Genomic DNA, 24542 nt, shown 5'->3' on the forward strand with positions numbered 1-24542 from the left:
TGTAAAATGCATTGTTTCTATTTTGACTATTATACAGAAAAATACCTAGCATCCAGATATGAGTATTATTTTAAAAATAAATTTATAGAAGTAAAATTTCTCTGTCATATGGTATACCCAAAAACTATCAAAGAATTTCTGAAAATTATAAGCCAGTTTTCTTTCACATTATCAAGACAACCAGAGTTGTTCTATGTCTAATTGACACACCCAGTGCTTTGTTTTGCTTTTGGCAAGGTGGGATGCAGCAGAGTGTAGATGTAACCAACCGTCTTTTTAAATAAGAAACACAGAACCAATGCAAAGAAGAAAGCCAAGAGGTTAGAGCTAAGAGCTAAAACCTTACCCTTCCTCCTGCGGTGATCCTACCTCTCTGAACCAGAGCTACTTTCTGTGTTAAAGTCTTTATATAGAGTTTCTGTTCTGCCTTTTCATTGGTTGTAAACCCAACCACATGACTTCCTCATCACGGCCTGTCTGTATAGGCCTCCAGGTTTTCTATGATTGGTATTGAGATTAAAGACATGTGTATCCAATACTGGCTGTATCCCTGAACACACAGAGACTTACCTAGCTCTGCCTACCAAGTGCTGGGATTACAAGAGTACGCCACTACTGCCCTGCTTTCCTATGACTTGCTAATAGCTCTGACCCCTGGGCAACTTTATTTATTAACTTACAAATAACATTTTAATACAAATAAAATATCACCATAGTAGAGCCTTGTATTAGTTAATTGTCCCTGGTAACCAAGTTTCTGAGCATGTTTTCTTCATGTGTTTTCCAGAGTATCAGTAGAGCTTCTGTTATAAACTGATAACACTTTTGGCCCTTTTATGAATGAGCTATTTGCCATCTTATTTGGAGTTGTGTAATTGTCCAGTACTTGTGAATTCATGTAATTTTTCCAATAATGATATCATTAGTTTTTTTTCCCCTGGCTCTGGCTTCTGTTTTCATTTTGTTTAGGATGTCTTCTGAAAAATAGAGTTTAGCTTGGATGACACAAAAATCATCAATGTATTTCTCATTGAGTGTGTTTATTTTTAACAAACCCTTATCTTCATTTTTCTGACTAAATGTTCTTTGTGTTCCTTCTGTGAGTTCATAATTTTAAACTATGCATTTATGACAATGCCTATTGTCCTAGTTTAATTTCTGCTGCTGTGCTAAAATACCCTGACAAAGAGCATCTTACTGAATAAAAGGATTATTTTAGCCCAAAATGCCAGGTTTTACACAATCACAGTATGGAAGTCAAGGCAGCAGGAACTTAAAATAGCTAGTCACATCACACCTACAATTAAGAGCTGAGAGAAATGAATGCTAGCCTTCTCCACACTTATCCAGTCTAGAACCTAAACCCTATGGTGCTGTCAAGGCTGTCAAGGCTTAAGGCTGGGAGCACCTTAAGCTATAGAAAATTATGATCTCACAGCTCTGAAGGCTGGATGGCTCAAGATCAATATGCTAGTAGGATGTGTTCTCACTTGGCTTTAAGTGGATGTCTTCTTGGGTCTTCAGAGCAACAGTTCTCGACCTTTGCAATGCTGAGACCCTTTAATGCAGTTCCTCATGTTGTGGTGACCCCCAACCATAAAACTATTTTCATTGCTACTTCATATTGTTGATGTTACGAATCATAATGTAAATAATTAGGAGACAGAGGTTTGTCAAAGGGGTTGTGGCTCACAGGTTGAGAACCACTATTTTAGATGCCATGGGAGATGAAGAGTAATCAGTGTCCCTGGAGTCTCTTCTTTTTTCATTTTTAGTATTTCTCATTTTTAGTTATGTGTCTCTGTGTGGTTATGTGACATAGTAGAGGCCAGAGGTGTCAGATCACCCTGGAGCTATAGACACTGGCAATTGTGAGTCACCTGGAACAGACCTTGGATCTTCTTGAATATCAGCAAGTGCTCTTAACTGCTGAGCCATCTCTTTAGTACCTATGCTTGAATGAATATGTTATAATGGGGGCCCTATGTTCACAATCTGACATTAACCTGAGTATCTTCAAAGGGCTCGGCCTACAGACACAGTTACCTTGTGGGTGCAGGCTTCAACATAATTTTGGGAGAACACAAGTGCCATCAGTAGCTGCAAGCTCAAGTTGAAGTTCAGATTTCTGACTTGAGGGTATGTAGTTAGACTAGCGTTATCTTACATAATAAGGTATGAAATTTTACCTGAATTTATGGACTCTGCTTTCCGTCTGGGCAGCACACTAGAGCTGTGTTTGGAACACATATGAGCCAGCCCTGAGGGCATGACAGCAAGAGAGCTGACCCCGCCCTCCCTTGTCTACCATTGGGTGAGGGAAAAATGCCCTCCCTCTAATCCCTTGCTACCTGTGGCAGGCATAAGATGGTCTCAGGGTCATGAGAGTGAGAGAACTAGCCCTGTCCCATGTGGTTGATACATTGTGCACCCCAATGAACTTATCTGGGTGTCAGAGAACAGAACAGCCACTATATTAAACATAGGGGTTAGACAGTTGTAGCACAAGCCTTTAATCCTAGCATTCCAGAGGCAGAGATCCATCAGATCTCTGTGAGTCCAAGGCCACACTGGAAACAGCCAGGCATGATAACACACACACACCTTTAACCCCAGCACTTGAGATCTCATGTCTTGCTTGGGAAAGACACATGCCTTTAATCCCAGGAAGTGATGGCAGGAAGCAGAAAGGTATATAAGGCATGAGGACCAGGAACTATAGACTTTTTAGCTTTTAGGCTTTTAGCAGCAGTTCAGCTGAGATACATTCCAGATGAAGACACAGTTGCTTCCAGTTTGAGGAAACAAGATTAGCTGAGAAGTTGGCAAGGTGAGGTTAGCTGTGGCTTGTTCTGTTTCTCTAACCTTTCAGCATTCACCCCAATATTTGGCTCTGGGTTTTCTTTTAATAAGACTGTTTAGAAATTTGTGTTACAGTCCCACACCAGGTGCATCACACAGGAGACTGGGCTCTGCACCCCACCTGGGCAGCACACAAGAGCTGACCTTGTTCTCAGGAGAGCTCTGTTCTCCTCTCCTCTCTCCTCCCCCGATGCCCCACCTAGTATCACCCCTATAGCAGTCAGAAGAGATGGCCTTGTACCTTCCTTGGGCAAAACAGTAGAGCTGGCCCTGGTGATGGGAGTGTGGGGGACCTAGATTTGAGGACTTGAGAGCAGGAGAACTGATCCCACTCCTTGCTGTAAGCTACATTGGGTGATCTAGCAGAGGCAGTGCTAGAGATCTTGCTGGGGTAGGGAAGATGAGGGAAAGCTGGTGGGATGACCAACCCAGCTACCACCCATGCCCAGAGCCAGTACTATGAGTTGGCTTACCCCTACATCCACCTCATCTATGAACTGTTGGACTTGTGACCAGCAAGCTGAACCTGCAGATCCAAAACATCAGGATCTTCATGACACAGAAAAACAGGATATCCAAGAAGAGCCCTAGTGAAAGACCATTATTGGAATATAGCAGAAACCAGAGACCTCCAGCTAGACCAATGACTACCTGCAATTAAAGATGAATGGACTAAAGGATAAACTGTGTGACTTAACAGGTCATACTACAGCTTCCACAAGATCTTCTTCTTCTTCTTCTTCTTCTTCCTTCCTTCCTTCCTTCCTTCCTCCTCCTCCCTCTTTTTCTTCTTTTTGTTTTTTGCTTTCTCTTAAATTTGGTTTTAATTTGAGGGCAGGTTGCAAAGGCAGAGGGCAGATGCAAGGAGATAAGTAGGATTGGAATACATGATATGAAATCCACAAAGAATCAATAAAAGTTAAAAAACAAAACAAACAAAATTACCTGAAGTGCATTTTCTATATATCTTAAACATTTCATATTATAATTTCATTGCTTTACAGTCTGATTTCTCCATAGACAATACTTTCACAGCAAAAAACTCATCTCAAAGAAATGCATATAATATATTAAAGAATTCTCATAAATCCCATGGGCTCTTAAATGGTAGACACTACTAACCCAAAGTTATGTAAGGGCAGACACTCATTATTTCCCTTTGATTTCTTCTCAAAGTCTTTGCATCAGTCACATTTCACAAATGATCCCAGATTCTGAACTCAGGGAACTCTCTGGCTTCTATTTCTAGAGAACTCAGACCTATCTGTCAGGCTTTTAAAGGCAAGTGTCTTCCAAGTATTGTGTTTGGCTTGTTTCTACCCACATTTCTTGTGGCTTATGCCAAGGGTGTAACCTAGTAGAATCTTACTTTGGCTTTGATAAGAACTCTTCAAGATGAGCTAGAAAGTTCCTAAGATATTAGACACAAGCAAAATATTAGTTTTCTGGGGAAGAGCTTAAAAATGATTTAATCTATGCCAATTTTGTGGCAATACTGTGCTGTTTGCATGTTTATGATCATATATTTACTCAGCTTTTTCAGATCCAGCTAGAAGGTAGGGATCACAAACATCCTAATATAGAGAAGAAAACCCAACATTGGAGTGAACAAAAGGCCCAGGTTAAATGAGTGAGCAGTAAAGTAGTAATGAAAATCCAACTCCCTCTAATTCTCAAGACTTCTGGGAGCATGGACAACCAATTGTAAAGACATTATTCTGGCAACCAGAAAAACAAATAAAAATGGATAAGCCAACAGTGCAACAAATATTTGAAAAATATGAACCTTACATATTCTAATGTGTTTATATATTTTCATGCATTTTAATACTATTAAAATAGTCAAGGTCATAGAAGTTTAACTCATGTTATCAAGAAAGCAGTTTGGTTTGGGGCTTGAGGATGCTAATTTTAAGGCTTGAGGAGAACATATTTATTCTTCTTAAAGACTTTTAAAGAGTAAGTAAGAAACTGGTAAAAAAAAAACCTATGAAAATTATGAAAGTCAAACTAAAAATAAACTATGTTGGAAAACAATATGAACATTGTAAATGAAATAAAAATTCTGAGTAATAAAAAAAATACCATTTGTTCTTTAAATTATGGAGTCTATTGAGGGTAAGTATAGCCAGAAGAACACAGAACAGAAGGGTGAGTGGTAGGAAGGTAGGGCTAGGGGAAATGGAGAAAAACAATAATGCAGTAAGAGTTTCATTAATTTTTTTTTTGAGAGATCCCACTGTGTAGCTCTGGCTGGCTTGTGCTCACTATCTACAGTAAAGCGTCCTTGAACTTGAAGACTGACCAAACTCTTAAGTCCTGAGATTACATGTGTGCATCATTCTGCCCAGCAACAGCAGATTTTACGCATGTGTATATATAAAAACATATGTGTTTATATGTGAATGTTCCTTTGCATACAAGTTCAAATCTCTCTCTCTCTCTCTCTCTCTCTCTCTCTCTCTCTCTCTCTCTCTGTGTGTGTGTGTGTGTGTGTGTGTGTGTGCGCGCGCGCACACACACGTGCATGCACATGAGCAGATGCTAGGGGACAAGATTGGGTTTCATCCTCAAATCACTGATCTCCTTCGAGACAGGATCTTTCACCGACCCAGCCTACTTAGGTGGGAATCACTGGTGCCCAGGTATCTTCCTGTCTCTGTTTCATTAGTACTTGGATTACAGGCACAGATCATGATGCCCAAGGTTTTTTGTTTGTGTGTTTTGTTTTTATTGTGTGTGTTCTGGAATTGAAATCAGGTCTTCATGCTTGTAGTTAAACACATTATTAACTTATCTATCTCCCTAGTTCCCTATAACACTAATTTTTAAGTTTATTAAACAATATTTATTTTAGATGAGTGAATCTTTAAAAGATTATCATCCCTTTTCTACAAGGGATGTGATAATTTTTAAAGCAGTGTACATTTCTAAAAATGTTCTTGTGTTGAAAATTTTATTTTCAATTGTTATGTGGAATGTGATCATTATTGTACCCTGAGTTTCTAGGCAGAAAGGAATAGATAGTTGAATGAGCTCAGAGTTACTAAGTAAACACAAGATTCAAGACTCTTCAGAGAAATCAGCATGATAAAGTGTAATATTTCCTTGTTGTAAAAGTACTTCATTTTAGGAAAATTACTGCAGCTGAGGGATTTTTGTTCTTAAAATTTAAGAGACATGTGACCTGTCCAAGATGACTATTATTGCAACCCAACTATACATGAATTTTTAAACATTTTATAAGAAGAAAGTTTTATGGATTAAAGTTGCTATGTCACATGCATTGTAACCTCAGCCATTATTTTGTTTAAGACTATGAATTCTTTTGAACAGTGTATTAAATCAGTTCTCACCTGGGAAGACTGATACATTAATTGTCATTTTGTTACATAGTAATCTTAAACCTAGGCTGAAAATGTAGCTCGATTGCAACACGAATCGTAAAAGGTCTTATTAATCAAAAGCCTGGAGCCAGATAATGGGGTGAAAGCTGAAAGATCAGAGAAGCAGAAAGAAGCCAGCCATGCTCTTACCTCTACAAAATCCTCAGCCTCGAGAGAGAGTTCCTGTTTCCTCACGCCTTATATACCTTTCTGTGTCCTGCCATATTACTTCCTAGGATTAAAGGCATGTGTTCTTCCCAAGCAAAGACATGAGATCTCAAGTGCTGGGATTATAGATGTGTGCCACTGTGCCTGACTCTGTTCCCAGTGTGGCCTTCAACTAACAGAGATTCAGATGAATCTCTGCCTCCCAAGTGATAGGATTAAGGGTGTATGCCACCACTATCTGGCCTCTGTGTCTAATCTAATGGCTAGCTCTGTTCTCTGATTCCCAGATAAGTTTATTAGGGTACACAATATACCACCACACTCTTTGGCTAGAGTACTCACATAGGGAGGAAACTTTGAGTTCAATTCCTGATGTGGAAAACAATCCCCAAACTTAAGTCTCATGTTAGGTGTATATTTTACCAAAGAGATCTGAGGATTAAAAATGTTAATTTGGTTGTTTGAAGCTCATGTATAATTTCATGTCTATGCATAATAATTGTGAACAATCCATTCATTTTAAGCATTTATGGGCATCAGCCATATGCTGTGATGAAAAAGTCAACCTATTTGCTTTATGACAATTGTAACTATGCCAAAATTTCTTCAGTCATTTTGAATTTTAAATTAATCACTAATGTTACCAGCATAAACAGTAGCATGAAGAAGTTGTTTGACTTATCTGAAACCTGAAATGTATTATATAAATAATTTTAAAACAGCACTTAACATCATTTGCTTTTAATAAACTCACAGAAATAATGCAATCAAGGACACATTTAATTGTACAGGAATATTACTGCATGAAAATGTGTCAAAGTTAGTATTAATAAGTTTTAATACCTTACTTTATTAAAATAGCTTGATATACATGTATGAGACTGAGATGATTGCCTGGAGTAATTAACCTGCAATATAACTAATAATGTTTTTCAAATCATTAATAAGAAGCAGAAGATATTTTTATTTGTTGACTTCTACCTTTTATAAAGATAATGCCTATACCTGGCAACGGTGGCCAGGATTTTCCTCACAGGACTCTGTTACACACCTGCGCATTTCTGTCATGAAATTGGAACTTACCTTCCTGACTCAAAGGTGAACCAAGTTGAATCGCGACCATATCTTCTTAGTGAGCTAAGAGGCCACATCACCAACTTGACCTTGGCATTGTGGATATCCCAGAGATAGATATTCTCATGAGTGATCTGCATTGTGCATTCACCATAAATATCCAGGTTGGGTGTAGGCATAAGATAGACATTGAATCGTTCTATAAAGAAACAAAAAGCATGGGGAAATTCAATGAAGTGTTCTCACAGTCTTTGACAACATTGATGTATACTGCAAAATACTATATTTTGAAGAAGTTCACTAAGCTACTATCACTCATTTGTTTACTCTCTCATTGCACAATGCTATATTGTATACATATTCTATAGTGAAGATTGCACAATGGTTAAACTGTACCATTGAAACAGAATAGTAGCTAAGTAGAGTCTTTCCACATGATGCTTATTCTGCTTCTTCATACGGTCAATTGGTTATCATAAACACAACCTTTTCAAGAATTGTCTTATTTATTTAAGAATTAATACTGAATCCCTCTTCTCTCTCTTCAACTGGACTCCTGGAGCTCGACCTGGTGCTTGGCTGTGGATCTCTGCATATGCTTCCATCAGTTACTCGATGAAGGCTCTATGATGACAGTTAGGGTATTAACTGATCTGTTTACTGGGGTAAGCCAGTTCAGGCACCCTCTCTACTATTGCTAATAGTCATGAACTAGCTTTTTGGAGCCCATTACCTATGGTGGGACACCTTGCACAGCCTTGATGTGTGGGGAGGGGCTTGGATCTGCCTCTACTGAATATACCAGGCTCTGCTGACTCCCCATGGGAGGCCATACCTTGTTGGAGGAGTGAATGGGGGTGGTTTTGGGGGAGGGGAAGCCTGGTGAGGTGGGAAGAGGGAAGAGGGGCATCTGTGGTTGGTGTGTAAAATGAATAAAAAATCCCTTAATTAAAGAAAACAATAAATACTGAATCAATCTCACCTTTGTGACCTAAGTATTTCATGTACAATCAGAGTGATTCCCTAACTCCAGAGGGACTGCAAAATTATCCAGTGTACATGTAAAAACAATGTAGTCAGGGTCAGAGTTGGCATACAGTAATTGTAGCTAGTCATTACTGCCTTCTACAAAACTTGAGACATGCCCTTGGCAAGCAATCTAAAGATATATAATTTCTTTCACTCTAGTATATTTACAGTTGAAAATCCTACTATTAGGCAGTAACTCTAAACCTTGCTTTGTAATTTTCTGTGCATCTCCAAGGCTATTGCAAAGTTTTACAGCCTTTGATTCCCATTTAAATGCATTGAGTGCACTTTGAGAAACAAGGGTTTGTAAGTTCCAGGAAGTAAAGAACCTATAAAGTGCTGAATAAAATAAGTGTGCTTCCTAGCACCATATCCTTGGTTTATAGTAAGTAATTAATATCTATCTGTGAAGACATATGAATAAAGACAAATACATAATGAATGGAAGATGTGAAAATTGAGGCATATTGAAAAATAACATCATGATAAGAAAGTTTAAGAATTACTGGCAAGGTCTCTGTACATTATAACTTAATTGTGGAGAGTGCTGAAGAGGCAGTGTGGTTGAATTAATTATTTTGAAAAGCACACTGAGGCAGTTGCAGTTAGAAGACACATTTTGAAATGTGTTGCTATCCATCATAACGCCATGTTCTTAAATACTGAATGCTTGCTGGTGCTCAGTGGGAATTGTCTGGATAATAAGAATTTTTCTGGCAGGTATTTTATCAAGTAAGGATTCTGTGAGTCAAAGAACAGTATTCAGATTCCAAGTGGGTTAAATTAACTTAAACATGAAGGCTTGGGTATTGATAGCCACATGACATGCATTTATACTCAGTTCTAGATTTTTTTTAAACAAAAGATAATTTGTTTTCATTTTTTACTTTGGTTACTGACCCATGGAACTAACATGTATATGGATTTCACATTCATTTCCAAGGAAAGAGCAATGGAGATCAATGTTATAGCTGAAAATTAAGAACATTGCCCCATTAGTTATCTACAATGAAAAAGCACAAATATGTACTTATTCCATATCTTATATTCTTATTATATTCAACCACTTAAAGAACAGACATTTAGTATTACATCAGTCAAATACCCACCATATTTCTCCTTCCGGTGGGATTATATATAATAAATAAGAGCAGAGATTCATGTAACAGTTTTGTGTAAATGATACTTGAACCCAATGACAAGGCTCAGACATCTAGATAAGGTTGAACATACTTCTTTGGTCAAGACACATTTGATGAAATTTATTATTTATATCTGTAGTTCATCATATTTCAGTGGCATCTTTTGTGCATAGGGAAACTGCTGTTCAACAAGTGGAAAGTAAAATATTCCTCTCTATTTTTCATTGCATTAATTTCAATCTGAAGATAGCTAAAGAATCAATATCATGATATTATAAATGAACTTCCTCCAAAATATTGAAATAAGCAAACAGAGTTAAATACGACTACTACTGCTTAGGATTCTTGACACTGGATATATAATCCAATTTGTTGTCTTAAAAGTAGGACACATTCAAATAGCCTAATCAGTGAACAATACATGAAACTTACACAAAAAAGCCAAAATACCATTCCATTTTCACAGAAATAATTATGTGATCAAATGTCAATGATAAAACTTTATAAAGGAGAAATAAATATCAATCTTTTCCAGAACTTTGGAGATAATAATAAGTGAATTAAAAGAGTCACATAACAAAATGTTCTAGGTATCAAAACTATGGAGCCATTTATATATGAAAATAAAGTGTGATTGGATAATTGTCTCAAAAGCAATCTCCCAGACAGCTGTAGGCAATGCAAAGCCAGTGGTATTGCCAATGGGTCTCCTTTTCTTTCTCTTGCCTCTTACTTTTCCTTGCCTCAAATATGTTTTAACCATACAGCTCAAGTTAACATTTTGTTTTTATGGTTTAGAATCTCCAATTTTTCTTTTGATGCTACTTTTTTTTACAATATTTAAAATAATGCAGTTACCTTTAGAAATATTATTTTTATGCTACATATATTCAAAACCCATTATCTACTAGTGACTGGGTTTTCAGGAATTTTAGATTCAATTAAAATGGTGCTAATTACTACTAACATTTGTGAAGGGTTTTGTTGACAGGTCATTTCAGTATGGGTGGTTTCAATGGCCACCTCTACATTTTTTTGTGATGTTTACTTTTTACATTTTTTTCCTGTTTGACAGTGTTCCATGTTTGTATGATGAATTCCAGTCATTTTTACCCCACCTCCCTCTCTCATCTGTCTCCCTCTCCTCCTGGACACTTCTCCACATCCTACTTCCATGTCTTCTTCTGTGTGACTCACAAGTGTAATTAGATTTTCTTGTCCAAATGTGGGTGAAAGGCTACTTTTATTTTTGAGGGGAGTAGAGGCAGTTCATCTGTATTTGCACCAATAAAGACAAGGACATCATCTGCCACATCAATAAAGACAATGACATCACCTGCCCAAACAAGTATTAGTTATCAATAATCTCTCAGGGAGGTGGAATAAGTACATGAGGTGAGTAGTTTCAAACACTGTCAAAGAATGTTACTTTTAAAATGAAAGAGCAAATATTTCTTTTTCATGATTCGAGTACCAGTTTTTAGACTTTAATGTTCTTGAAAATTACTCATAATGTAGATTTAAACAGAGAATCAAGGCGTCATCCAGCCTTGGCATCTCGAGATGCCAAAGCTTTCACTTTGAGTTCCACATTTGTTACATTGTTGATTTGTAATACTAAATTTAAAATTAATAAATTAAAATGTTAAATTTTAAATGTAAAGTTAGTATTAAAATATGGCCAAGGATGAAATAATGGCAGAGAAAACAAAGCTTGTAAAATGTTATGCCATGTTCTAGTAGGACAACTCAAAATTATGCTCTAATATTTTCTCATTAACCCCATTTTAAATAACTTGTGACTGACTTGAAAAGAATAATTTTACATGCCAACTGGAACAAAAGAAAAGATATCAAAAAAAGGTTTTATGAAAGTTCATCATTTGCTAAATGCTAAAATGTTACTTGGCTAAAAGAATTGCATAATAAAATCTTATGCAATTCTTATATGGACAGTGACAGCTGATGTGAGTTCATGAGTGTAGTGGTTCTCTCTTGTCTCAAAGATGCTGTTTTTTGTCAGTCATTCTGAACTTCCAGGACTTACAATCCCCAGCCTTTGGGGAGGGGCTGTGACACAGATGCTCCATTGTGGCTATGTACTACACAGTCACTTATTCGCTGTTCTTTAGCCAGTTCTGAGTTTCTACATTAACCAACATCTACTGTACAAAGAAATTTCCTTGATGAGGTCTGAGAGCTGCACTACATGCAGGTAGAGAGATGGAAATTTGGAGGGTAGTTCGATACTCCGTCCAAAGTCATCACTGTTATTCTTCTACCTTCTTCCTTTCATATGGCACCATGATAATTTCAGTTTTTGTAAGAGATACAAAACACAGGTAGAAATGTTAACAGACCAGAAAAGAGATACATCTGTTGAGCCAAATTTATTGTTATAAATAGCATTTTCAAAAAGATGGTTTTTAAGATTTCACGCACTTAGCATGTAACTAAGTCTAGTGCATTTGTGATAGCATGGTGGTACCATTAGTTTGTCTTTACTAGAATAAATTTGAGAAATGTTTGTTGAGCACCAATTTATTCCCTTATTTTCAAAAAATGTTCCTTTCATTAGCTGATTGTTGGTAACTTTTATTCATTCTGTCCCATTTCTCCCTCTTCTTTAGAAGTGGTGGCCTTGGATATGATGAAATGTAGTGCTAATTATCCTATAGAGCTAGAAGACAGGAGATGCACACATTATTAAAACATTACATTTCCACATAAGTTGGTTAAATACAACAATAATTTCCATCCATAGAACTCCTTATATTGGTATTATCTCTTCCTTTTACAATTTCAATAGTGCTCAGAAATGTAAGTGCCACAAAATAAGGCATTGCTTAGATCTTAGGTTTTGAGTAATTCTTTGCACTGTTTTATCTGTAGTTTCCATTCTGTCTGTTTGCCTGAATTTCAGTTCCATGGTTTCCCACAGCAAAAAGTAGAACACTCATTTATTTTTAAGATATATTTTATTAATAAATAAACAAAACTAAGAATTATGTACATTTATATAAATAGTTGTGAAATGACTAATTATGACTATGTAACCAGAAAAATTGATGCTTTTGAATTTTATGTATTTTCCTATTTATCTATGATTATATGAGGTAAAACTCACTATTTGTACATCTTTCCTATTAAAAAACCTCTAAAGAATTAACTAAGATTATTTATAAAAGAGAGCATGTAAGTTAAATTTATTCCTGTAATTAGTTCAAAAAACAGATGCAGATTGAGCATGATGTATTTTTAAAAAAACAGTTTATTTTCTGTTGCTGCTCCAGAATAACTATTATTCTCCTCTTCTTATCCGTGATGTTACCTGCAACACATGCTCAGTTCTTAGTTCACTGTCAGACATGAGGATAGATTCATCTTTATGCCACCAGTTAATTACTCAGCACTGCGATCTGGATTTAACATCTCACCCTCCTTCCTCTCGGGGGGAGTCGGTGGCTTGGAACCCAACAGACAGCCATTCTCATTTGCTCCAACATCTAATTTCTTCTACAACTTCCATTGGTGGGGGTGTCTGTCTTGGGAAAGTGAATAGAAAAGTAAGGGGGTGGAGAACCCTTGCTAGTTAGCTACTACTATTGGAGGTTAGATTTACTTCTGTGTTGCTGTATTCCTAATGATGAGCAATTCAGGAATTGACTGTCCTTTGGAGGACAAATAGAGCATTTCAGAGAACCATCACAATATCTAGACCATTACAGGGTAGTGCACCCTAATGGGAGTTCTCATTTGCACACAGGTTCCACACTCCTGCATTGTTTTTTTGCTCTATACTCCCATTCTCTTTCTTCAGAAGACACTTTGCACAGCTAGGCAAGTATCCTGGTGTGGATCATGTAGGTCAAAATGGTTCCAGGTGGGATAACCTTAAGTATCTACTTGTTTTCCAAGAAAACTCATGCATGATTGATGCAATCAGTGTAGAAATGTGGTTCACTGGCTGATCAGCATCTGTGTATTTGACTATCATGAAGAGCTGGATTTCATTTTAAACCTCAGACCTTAGGTCCATCATGGGAAAAACAGAAATCACTTCAGCTCCAAACACAGGTGCTCTGGGAACTTGGTCTGGCATTCTGTTTGGTAGATCTCTGCATTTCCAGCAGCATACTAGGGTGAACATCCTGTCTGCCATTGCCACCAACACCCCCAACTCTGCAAATAGCTCCATATTCCCCCTCTTTCTGCCAGTGCAGGGGGTGGAGTGTCCACACTTTCTACTCTCCTCCTATAAAAGGTATCCACAGAATTGTGTTCAATAATCCTCCAGCCTGTTCTAAATAATTACTTAGTACTTTCACTCACTATACACAGCTCTATGGCTGACAGACATTTTTGAGCCCCAAATTCCCATTCTATAGTTGTTATTTCAGAATTATGAGATATCACTTGCAAACAAATTTTTGTAAGAATACAAAACCAATAAATATTTTAGACAGTACTATCGAAGAAAAACATCAGACACTGGTGTAGTGTGAAACACTGAGGAGTGAGTCAATATGGATCTATAAGAATAAATGAGCAAAAGCTTGAGATTTAGTATAGCTATCCATCTGATTTGGAATGTGGGTCCACTGCATTGTGTGATACAATCTGCTTTGTTTAAGTTGCAAGAAGTGCTAAAGAATTAAGTGTAACCTCATCTTACACAGAAGAAAAGAAGCCAGTGCTAGCCTCTTATATTTTACATATTCTTATTTTAAAATTTCTACTGTACAGTGATATTGAAATGGTCACCACTTAATTCAGGACCATAAGAAACTGATATGCAATGAGGAAGTTGATGATTGTATATCTGGATACAGCTTTAAATAATTAGCAGTAAAAAAACGTAACTAATGCTTTTCAAAAGTTATAGAACTCGTTTGAAAATGTGATTCCATCCCTACCTATATTAGGAATTTATCAAAATTTATTTGATTTTAATGTGGCTATAAGTTGCACATCCTGTCGCTATCTGCTCAATGCACGGGCAGATCTCTGTGAATTCAAAAACCGGAATACCTGCATTTCTTTAATTAATCACCAGTACTTAAAATTCTTAATGAATTTCTAATGCCCCAGTTATTTCCAAATTTTGAAAAATCTGACTGCTGATAGTTTTCCAAGTAAATCAAGTTTATTTCAATAACTATGGAAAATATTTAAAAATAAAAAAATCAGTTGTTATCCCTGTAGAAGTAATTAACTCTCATTAGAGGGCATATAAACATAAGAACACAGTCATACAAATTGCCATTATTTTTTGTCATACTTGTTATAGTGTATGCTCTTTCATATGCTATTATGAACACAAAATTCTTAATAAATGTTTCACTCTTTGGCTACGCTTTAACTTATGTGGTGATTATCCATTTGGAAAATGCTGAAGTTAAACCAAATTTTGCTAATATATAATTAACCTGCAATACTATGACTTTTATCTCAATTTGATAAATAACTCACTTCATTTTGTTTCACTGATAGGCTTTATTGTAGCATGAATCTTAAAAGGTTTTATTAATAAAAACAAACCTGGAGTCAGTTATTGGGGTGAATGCTGAAAGATCAGAGAGACAGAACAGGCCACAGCTAACGTCACCTCGCCAAATCTTCAGCTGATCTTGTTTCCTCAAACTGAGAGCCTCTGAGACCTCATCTGAACGGATCTCAGCTGAACTGCTGCTCAAAAGCTAAAAGCTTAACCAACTCTAGTTCCTGGTTTTCACACCTTATATACTTTTCTGCTTCCTGCCGTCACTTCCTGGGATTAAAGGCATGTGTCATGCCTGGCTGTTTCTAGTGTGGCTTTGAACTCATAGAGATTCAGGTGGATCTCTGCCTCCAGAAGGCTAGGATTAAAGGTGTGTATGCCATCATTTTCTGGCCTCTATGTCTATCTAGCAGCTGTTCTGTTCTCTGACTCCAGATAAATTTATTAGGGTGCACAATATATTGGGGAACACAATATCACCACATTTACTTTATGTTTGTGTATAAGGTATAGATAGTTTAAACATCCTTGATTATTATATACATTGGACACTAAAATCCGAATCATTGGGCTAAATTGCAAAAACTTTCTCAAGAATTGCTTGACAGTAGAATTCCAAATTCATTTACATATATAATCTTTTTTCTTTTTTATTATTATGAAGAGATTTTCTATTCATTTTACATATCAACTACAGATTCCCCTCTCCTCCCTCCTCCCACCTCTCAACCTTCCCCTCCAACCCACCCCTCATTCCCACCTCCTCCAAGGCAAAGTCTCCCATGGAGAATCAGCAGAGCCTGGTACATTCAGTTGAGGCAGGTCCAAGTTCCTCCTCCCTGCACCAAAGCTGAGCAAAGTGTCCCACCATCGGCACTGGGCTCCAAAAAGCCAGCTCATGCACCAGGGATGAGTCCCGGTCCCCTTGCTTGCCTGGGGGCCCTCTAAACAGTTTAAGCTAAACAACTGTCTCACCTATCCAGAGGGCCTTTTAAAGGTCTTGACCAGGCTGATTAAAAAAAAAAAATTTGCATTGTTTCTTTTGTTGATTTCGGAATTCTGAATATGAGGTCCTTTCACTATCATGTTTATGATAAATATTTTAGCTCATTTTCATTATCTTTTCTTGTGTTATTTAATTAAAGAAGGTAGGAAGTAATTTTAATGTCATTACTTTTTATAGTATTTTCTTGATTTTTTGAATATTGTTCCATATTGTGACATATGAATGGAATGTTTCTATCTTTTGCTTTTTTGACAAAGATACACTGGGACACAAAATATTCCTGTCACCTCAGGACATTCATTCTCTTCTACCATGTTCTAGCTATTCATCACTCAGAAGCAAGTACAGCTCTGGTTTCTAGCACTTAGGATATTTTTGCCTCTAATAGTAGGCTCTTGTGAATTGGCAGAAGCCAGCTTCAGCAGAGTGCTAATTTCCTCCATCTGTGATTTCTTTTTTTATTTACTTCACCTAAAAATATTATGGTGATTTTGGCATTCATAAATTTGATTTTTTGATGAATTCTGGCTGATTTCTTTTTATAGTTCATGCTTTTAGTGTTGTATGTAAGAAAGAGTTGTCTTTAATTGCACCCATATTAAATTAATTCTTGAATGTGTTATGGACTAGAGCCTCAGATTCTGTTGTGTGACAAAACTTTTCTGTTGTGAGATGCAAAACATAGGTCTACTCATCCCAGATAGAGATCCCATGATAGACCAAAGTATGCATAGCACCAAATTCCAACTTGGTGAACCAGTGAGTTTTATACAGAAATATGGGTGAAGGGTTACTTACAGGAGCAAAAACCACTGACAGTCAGCTGTGTCACCAAAGCTCACCCTAACAAGAGTGACACCTCACAAAACCTGGGAACTTGGATCACACTGTATAGCTTGCATGTATCTCAACAGGTTAGAGAGTGTCTTTATGAGTGACTCAGTTGGTCTAAACATCTTCCAGGCAGCTGGTCTGGTCTCACAGTCTTCTTTGCAGTTTGGTTCCACTGTCTGAGGAGGACTCCCAGATTTTATTGCTTACTCTGGCACAGAGAGGCCTAGTGAATTTCATCAGTGTTGGAGACTTTCTGAAGCTATTTTGATTCATTTATTCATTTATCTTCCTGCTTAAGGAGCTTTCCTGCAGGATGGATTGTTTGAATCGCAGAGGAAACTATTGCACAACAGATTCATATGGCTTCCTATACATACAAGCCATCATTCTAGAACAACTTTTTTAATGCCTTACTTTTCTCTGGGTATCTGAAGTAATGCTTGTGATCTGGTGACTAGGAAATTTGAAGAATTCAAAGCTAGAAATGTCTACTTATCATGCTCTCTTTCTCCCACCAACATTTTTGGAGGTCATGGAATAGGTTTGTGTGAGAGAGGGATAGACAAATGCACACACACATATATCCACACACACAGGAGACCGGCAGAGAGAGAGAGAGAAGCAAAGGTGTGCATTTGAGTCAGTGTGAAAGCAGCTGACAGCACAAGATAAAGATCACAGTAAAAAATTTAACCAACAACGACTTTTATCTCAGCACCCACATTATTTTTCACCTTTAAAATTATTTGCATAAATATCTATTCTTAGCTAGCCTAGAAGTAAGTAAATAAGATCAAATTGTATGAAGAATCAGGATAATAGCAGAGGGAGAATAGCAATTTTGAAAGCAAAAAAAAAAATGTAGTCAAAACAAAGTAGTTTGACTTTTCTTGATTACAGAATAGTGTGAGATCACCACAAACTACATTAAAGTAATTTATTTTATATGGAGTCTGCAAGCCTATAGATCTTATTTCTCAGGAGAAAAAGTTCAATGTAAATCTAAGTATGTGACTGAACATAAAACAATTATATTTATAAGAATTATATATAGTTTATCATCTGATATCCAAATAACAAGGAAATAAACCACTAAATCTATAACGGCAAATCTTTCATAAATGATTTATTTCAATCTGTAAAAAGGGCCACCATGGAAACTCCAAAACATCAGCAGCTGTTGCCAAGGCTATTGGTTACTCTCTGCAACCTAACTGATGGTAAGGTCTTGTGGCTGAAAAGAATGCTTACATATCTCATTGAACACAGAACTTAAGCTAGTGCCTAACTAGAAGCTTCATTCCTATTGACTAGCATTCATGGTATTGGAAGGTACTCAGAGGCTACAAGATGAGAAAGGTAATTGTCAACCCAGCTACAAACCCTGTGACATACAACAGTGACTTTCCTGTAAGATACACTGTTGAAATAGTGGCACAAATGTTACAAGAGTTTTCAACACTTTGTGATGAGATTTAAGGTCCACTCCATGAAACGAAAACCTGATCTGACACTACTAAAGAGGCCAAGTACTTGAGATGAGATAGGCCATGAGCCTAGGAGGAAACCAAATACTATTAATCTGCAAAAGTAACATAACAATAAAATGACATCTAATGCCATTGTGCTGGGCCCATAGGTCAGCACCTCACTCAGCCCTCATCAAAGAAGTTTCTTCTTGCAGCAGATGAGAACTAACACAAAGACCCCCAAAGTGGAAAATGTGCAAAGATCAAGAGACTTCGGAGCACTCATTACTAAATGGGAATTCTTTATCAAAGATACTCCTCTAAAGTTCAGGGATCTATGTAGAAGAGGAGACAGAAAGATTGTAAGAGGCAGAGGTGATGGATGACTCAAAAATAAAAGTGTCTTTCAGGCACAGTAGGAGTGATTGATATTGATGGACATATAAACACTGTGACATCATTCAAATGGCCTTCATAGTTTCAAGCTAAATGGGGTCCCAGCACTGAGAGGGGCAAATGGACATGAGCTCCCAGCCCTAATCAAGAAGAGACCTGCTATTGATACCCACTGGCATAGGAACATTTAGTTTTCCCCAGTGGAATCTAACCAGGTATATTAACATTTCAAGACAGGCTCTATGCCCAGGAGGCAATGGCCAAGATAAAACAATCTGAAATGTATGTTTGCAGACCTTTTGTATTGGTTGCTTTGTCTTATTGGTCTTATGCATGTATATTTTGGTTTCCATATATGTGGAGTTTTGTGTGTGTGTGTGTGTGTGTGTGTGTGTGTGTGTGTGTGTGTGTGTGTGTTTCTGGTTTTTGTTTTTTAAAGAGAGAACATAAAATTGCATAGATACAGAGATGAAGAAGATGGAGGAGGAACTGAAGAAGAGGAAAACATGATCAAAATATATTGTATGAGAAAAGTTTTACAATAAGAAAAAGGTGCAAAAATCAATGACTTCAAGCATGTAGTAAGACGTTAATGATTCCATTTACTTTTAAAAGTTTGTTATACTTGAAAAGTTTGGGGCAGTGATTTGGAGTAAGTCAAAGAATACCTTTAAAGATGTAAATTGTAGACTTTAATTAGCTAATTAAAGCAATAAGTACCTTCATAAGTTTTCAATAAAATAAGGGAGTATACTGTCTATGGAACAGATATTTCTTTCAAGACCACTATCAAACCTGTAGGAGAGGATCTGTGCTGGCTTGCTGGAAACACACCTTAGTCTTGACCATAAAGTTTTGAAGCTTCCTGGCATTTATCTCAGGGAAGCTCTCAAGTCAAGTCATCATTTATATAGAAGAGACATACTGAAAAGGAAGGGAGAAAACTGGGGAACACATGCAAATTTCATGTTTGCTAGAATTATTAATAATTATCTAGCCATAGTAGAGTTTGAAAAGTTATTTTGTTGAGTTGAGGTTTTTTTTTATTTTCCTCATGTAGTATGAATAGCAAATTTGAAACGTTTTTTTTCTGCTCTTAATCACTAAGAGGAATGAAAGACAAAGGGATGCATGCAGACTCTAGCACTTTGAACAATGGCTATTCTGGATGTCTTAGTAGTCAAGGGAAATGTGACTCATGGGAAAAGAAAATACTCCCTACCCACACATTTCTTTTTTACTGCTAAATACTGAAGTTTGTTAGTAAGGATGTACCCTTGTGTGCCTCCCAGAATGTGTGGCAAAGTAAGATTTTCTTATAGAGTGATATTAGAGTTATCTTCAGCTGTCAAATTAACACAATTCGGTCATTTTAGAAGAAAGACTATCAATTTAAGAATTGCCTAGATGATATTGGCCTGTTGCCACATCTGTGTAGTGTTTTCAATTATAATGTGATTACATCATTTTTCCCTTTTCTCCTTCGAACTGTTCCATATACCCTTCCTTGTTCTCTATCAATTTCCTGGCCTCTTTTTTCATGATTTGTTGTTATATGTATATATATATATATTCAAATTATGATATATACATATATGACTATGACAAAATTATATTTGTGAAATAATAATTAAAATCACATCTACCTATTGCTTTGTTAAGAGTATCAAAAATTCTTCTCAGGCAGGCATTTTTAGTTTTGGTGGTGTTATAATTTCAAGTCTGTTATAAAGTTTATAGAGGAGCTGCTTTTGCTGTATTTTCTCACTTACGCTTTTTTTAAAGAAGAAAGCTTGTACTTTATTAAAAATGTTTTTTAAAGAGGAAAACTTGTGCTTTCTTATTAAGGTCTTGCACATAATTTAATGTTTGCATATCCTGGAGTACATATTGAAAATTTTCTTTCAGATTCCAGACAAATCCAGAGTATCATCAAATTCGAAACAGAATTGTAATACACTGAAAAGATTACATTATCCATTTGGATGGAAACCGTATGCAATTCCAGTTATTTGATGTGAAAGCAAATAGTTTATACTAGGTACACATGGTCTTTCTACCCACAAGCTTAATTTGTTCATCTCTCCTATTTCCTTGTGCTCTTGAAAAACATTTATCAGTCACAGCTTTAACTTCTTAAACTTTGAATGGGGAGTGTATGTTACACAGCACAGTTATGGAGGTTTTGTTTGTACCACAGCAACCAGAAAACCTGAGGGAGTGTGGGAGAGGATGAAAATATTGTAAAACACTGCAAAAGAGTTGTAGTAATTCATTGATGACTTTGTAAAAACTATCCAAAAAGGCAGCATCTGGCATATGTGTGTGTGTGTGTGTGTGTGTGTGTGTGTGTGTGTTTGATCAGTCAGCAAGAAATTATTTGGTTTCTCATTTTAGTTACAAAGAAAACAGTCTTTTAATAGACTATGAGATAATGATGCTTGTTAACAACATTGCTCTCAGTAGCAACAACATTATAATCACCAAGCGCTCTCATGACATGCTTTTACCAGTGCTATTAATTTATATGCTACTGGTAACTCCTCAAATTCTTTTAAAAAGCAGGATCAAGTTTCATCTATAATACTAATTGAACATCACAGAAAATGTTCTACTTTTGTGATTCTAGATTTGTTACTTGTGATGATAATTTTGCAGTTAGATAAAATGGGCTGATGATTAATTAAATGTTATTACAAACATAATCTAAAACATCACATTGAACAATATATTACTAGATGGAACTGGTTTAATTAGCATTACTAATCAAGACTATGAGACTCAAATTACCATGAGATTACAGACACATTTGTGAAATTAAACAGCACTGTATTAGGTAAACACATAAACGACCTTCCTAACAGTAGAAATACTAGCCAAATACTCTAAATGATTTAATATCCAGATAAGACAAATTTAATATAATAATCTATATTAAACATCAAAGAAGATAAAAATGTTATTCATTAAAAAGCCATATGTACAAACCATAATAACTACCTAAGTTTTTAGACTTATGGCTTTGTCACTAACAAGAAACCAGGAACCTGAGTTATTAAACATTAGAATGTTCTCTAGTTGCTATACCACTAAAATCTTAATATTGTTGATGTTTGCTTTCTTTTTTCAATATTTTTAGTAATTCTCTAAGAATTTCATACATTGCATTTTGATTATATTATCTCTCCTTCCCCAACTTTTCCCAGATTCACCTTGCTTCTCTAACCACCAAACTTAGTGTCCTTGTTTATTGTTATAACCCATCCATCATTTTCAACTTGTTCTGCTCATATATTTTTGGATGCGTGGCTTCCACAGGAATTTGTTCAGGACCAGCATTCATATTCTTAAAGAAAATAAACTCTTCAAACCATGAATGTTCTGAGACATCTCTGAGGAACTCTCCAGTTTAAACCCAGCTGACATAGTAGAAAAGTAGGTAGTCACTCACCATTCTGTTCCCGCTGTACCCCAGCTGCCAGTAGGTCAGGCTCCCCTAGGCTGATGTCATTCAGCCTTGTCCCCAGGCATTCCATGCAAAGGTGTTTGCACCACTCCTCAGCCTCCAGCTCTGAAAATGAGCATACATGTCAGGACAGGGGAAATATAGTGGGAGAATGCTTTCTGAACCTACCTGAATGCTACCAAGAAGCTGGTAGGACTTGAACAAAGAAAGCTATATTGAGGAATCAGGAAAATTTTCCACAATTATTTCTCATCTATTAGTGTGTGTGTGTGTGTGTGTGTGTGTGTGTGTGTGTGTGTGTGTGTGTGTCTGCCCAAAGAAGTCAGAAGAGGACATCAGATCCCCTGATGATGGTGTTATAGACAATTGTAAACTGCCTAATGTGCATGCTAGGAACTGAACTTAGGTCTTCTGAAAAAGCAGGATGTGCCCTTAACCAATGATTCATTTCTCTAACGTCTAGTTCCCATTTTTCCAGGTGCTTTTATGCATTAACTGATAGAAATTCCAACCATGCCCCTTGGTCGTGCATGCCTAGTCTTGGTCTCTGCCTAGTCATTTCCAGGTCATATGTCCTGCGTGACCCATGTGATCTCTGTGCGTGGAATGTGGTGGTATTTTGTCCCCAAAAATATTGTGTACCTTAATAAACTTATCTGGGGTCAGAGAACAGAAAAGCCACAAGATACTTAGGCTAGAAAATGTTTGCACACGCCTTTAATCCTAGCGTTCCAGAGACAGAAATCCCTCTGGATCTCTGTGAGTTCAAGGCCGCATTGGAAACAGCCAGGCATGGTGACTCACGCCTTTAATCCCAGAAAGCAGCCTTTAATCCCAGGGAGTGGTGGTAGAAAGCAGAAAGGTTTATAAGGCGTGAGGACTGGAAACTGGAAGCATTTTGGCCTGGTTAAGCATTTTGGCTGGTTAAGCATTCAGGCTTCTAGCAACACAGTTCAGCTGAGATTCATTCTGGATGAGGACTCAGAGGCTTCCAGTCTGAGGAAACAGGACCAGCTGAAGAACTGGCAAGGTGAGATAGCTGTGGCTTGTTCTGTCTCTCTGATCTACCAGCATTGACCCCAATAACTGTGGTCAATATTTTATTAATAAGACTCTCTAAGATTCCTGCTACAGGACCCGTTGCAGATGCAACCTGGCCCTTATAAGGCGTTGGTGCCATGTTCCCTAGGTCTCTCTCTCTCTGCACCTCTCTTTCTGCTAGACCTGGCTTCTCCTGTCCTATCCCCTTTTCTCTCTAATAAAGCCCATTCTAACTCTGGTAACCATAGCTCGTGACTCTTTGCTGAACAACCAGCGCTGTTATCCTTTCATTAACCATAATACTACTCATTTTAGAATATTTTAGAATGAGTAAAGTTTTAGATGAAAATTTCTTAGAAAAGTAATTTAAATATAAAACAAAAATAAACAAGCAAACAATTGAAAGAAAAACTATATTAAGCATGTTAATGTTTTCCTGATTCTGCTTCTGGAATGTGTGGCCTGGAGGTCAGATCCATAACTCATTGGGAATTACAAAGGATCATGAATCTGTCCTAGAATGAGATTACTTTTGTATGCATTGGGATTCCTTTACTACAAAGAGAAGGAAGGTGTCATGATCTTGTCATGATTTCTATGTAAATGTGTTCTATAGGCTTGTATGTTTGAGCACTCAGTCTCTAGGTGGTGGCACTGTTTGGGGAGGTTTACAACAATTAGAACAGTGATTCTCAATCTGTGTATCATGACCCCTTTGGGGGTCCTATGACCTTTTCACAGGGGTCATCTAAGACCATTTGCATAATAATTATTTAAATTATGATTCATAACAGTAGCAAAACTACAGATAAGAAGTAGCAATAAAAATAATTTTAGGGGGTCACCACAACATGAGGAACTGTGTTAAGGGATCATAAAATTAGCAAGGTTGAAAACCACTGCTTTAGAATGTATGATCCTGCTAAAGGAGGTAGATTGCCTGGAGGTGGGACTTGAAACTTTTAGCTGGTTTTGCTTTCAGCCAGACAGAGACCTTTAATATTTTGTTGACATGTTATAACAACTGCCCAGCATTCTCACCACTGAGGACCAAATATGAGTCTGATAATTTCACAGTTGTGATAGATTTGTTGATATTGATATCTTCTGAACCATAAGCCAAAATAAATACGTCCTCCCTGTCAGCAAGGTTTGCTATCACAGTAATG

General features: G+C 36.9%; 1 protein-coding gene and 1 long non-coding RNA gene across 3 annotated transcripts in view; one reads left to right on the forward strand and one right to left on the reverse strand.

Annotated features, from left to right (window-relative positions):
* Dok6 (docking protein 6) overlaps positions 1-24542 on the reverse strand; it is a 391510-nt gene that overhangs the window by 141354 nt on the left and 225614 nt on the right. The window contains exons 4-5 of the mRNA XM_059246053.1: positions 22318-22437; positions 7500-7689 (exon numbers count right to left, since the gene is read on the reverse strand). Coding sequence (XP_059102036.1) covers positions 7500-7689; positions 22318-22437 — 310 coding nt within the window. The remainder of the gene's footprint in view (positions 1-7499; positions 7690-22317; positions 22438-24542) is intronic.
* LOC131895564 (uncharacterized) overlaps positions 1-24542 on the forward strand; it is a 119311-nt gene that overhangs the window by 22054 nt on the left and 72715 nt on the right. The gene's annotated exons all lie outside the window — the stretch shown is intronic.

The sequence above is a fragment of the Peromyscus eremicus genome, chromosome 19 (assembly GCF_949786415.1).
Source record: "Peromyscus eremicus chromosome 19, PerEre_H2_v1, whole genome shotgun sequence".
NCBI lineage: Eukaryota > Metazoa > Chordata > Mammalia > Rodentia > Cricetidae > Peromyscus > Peromyscus eremicus.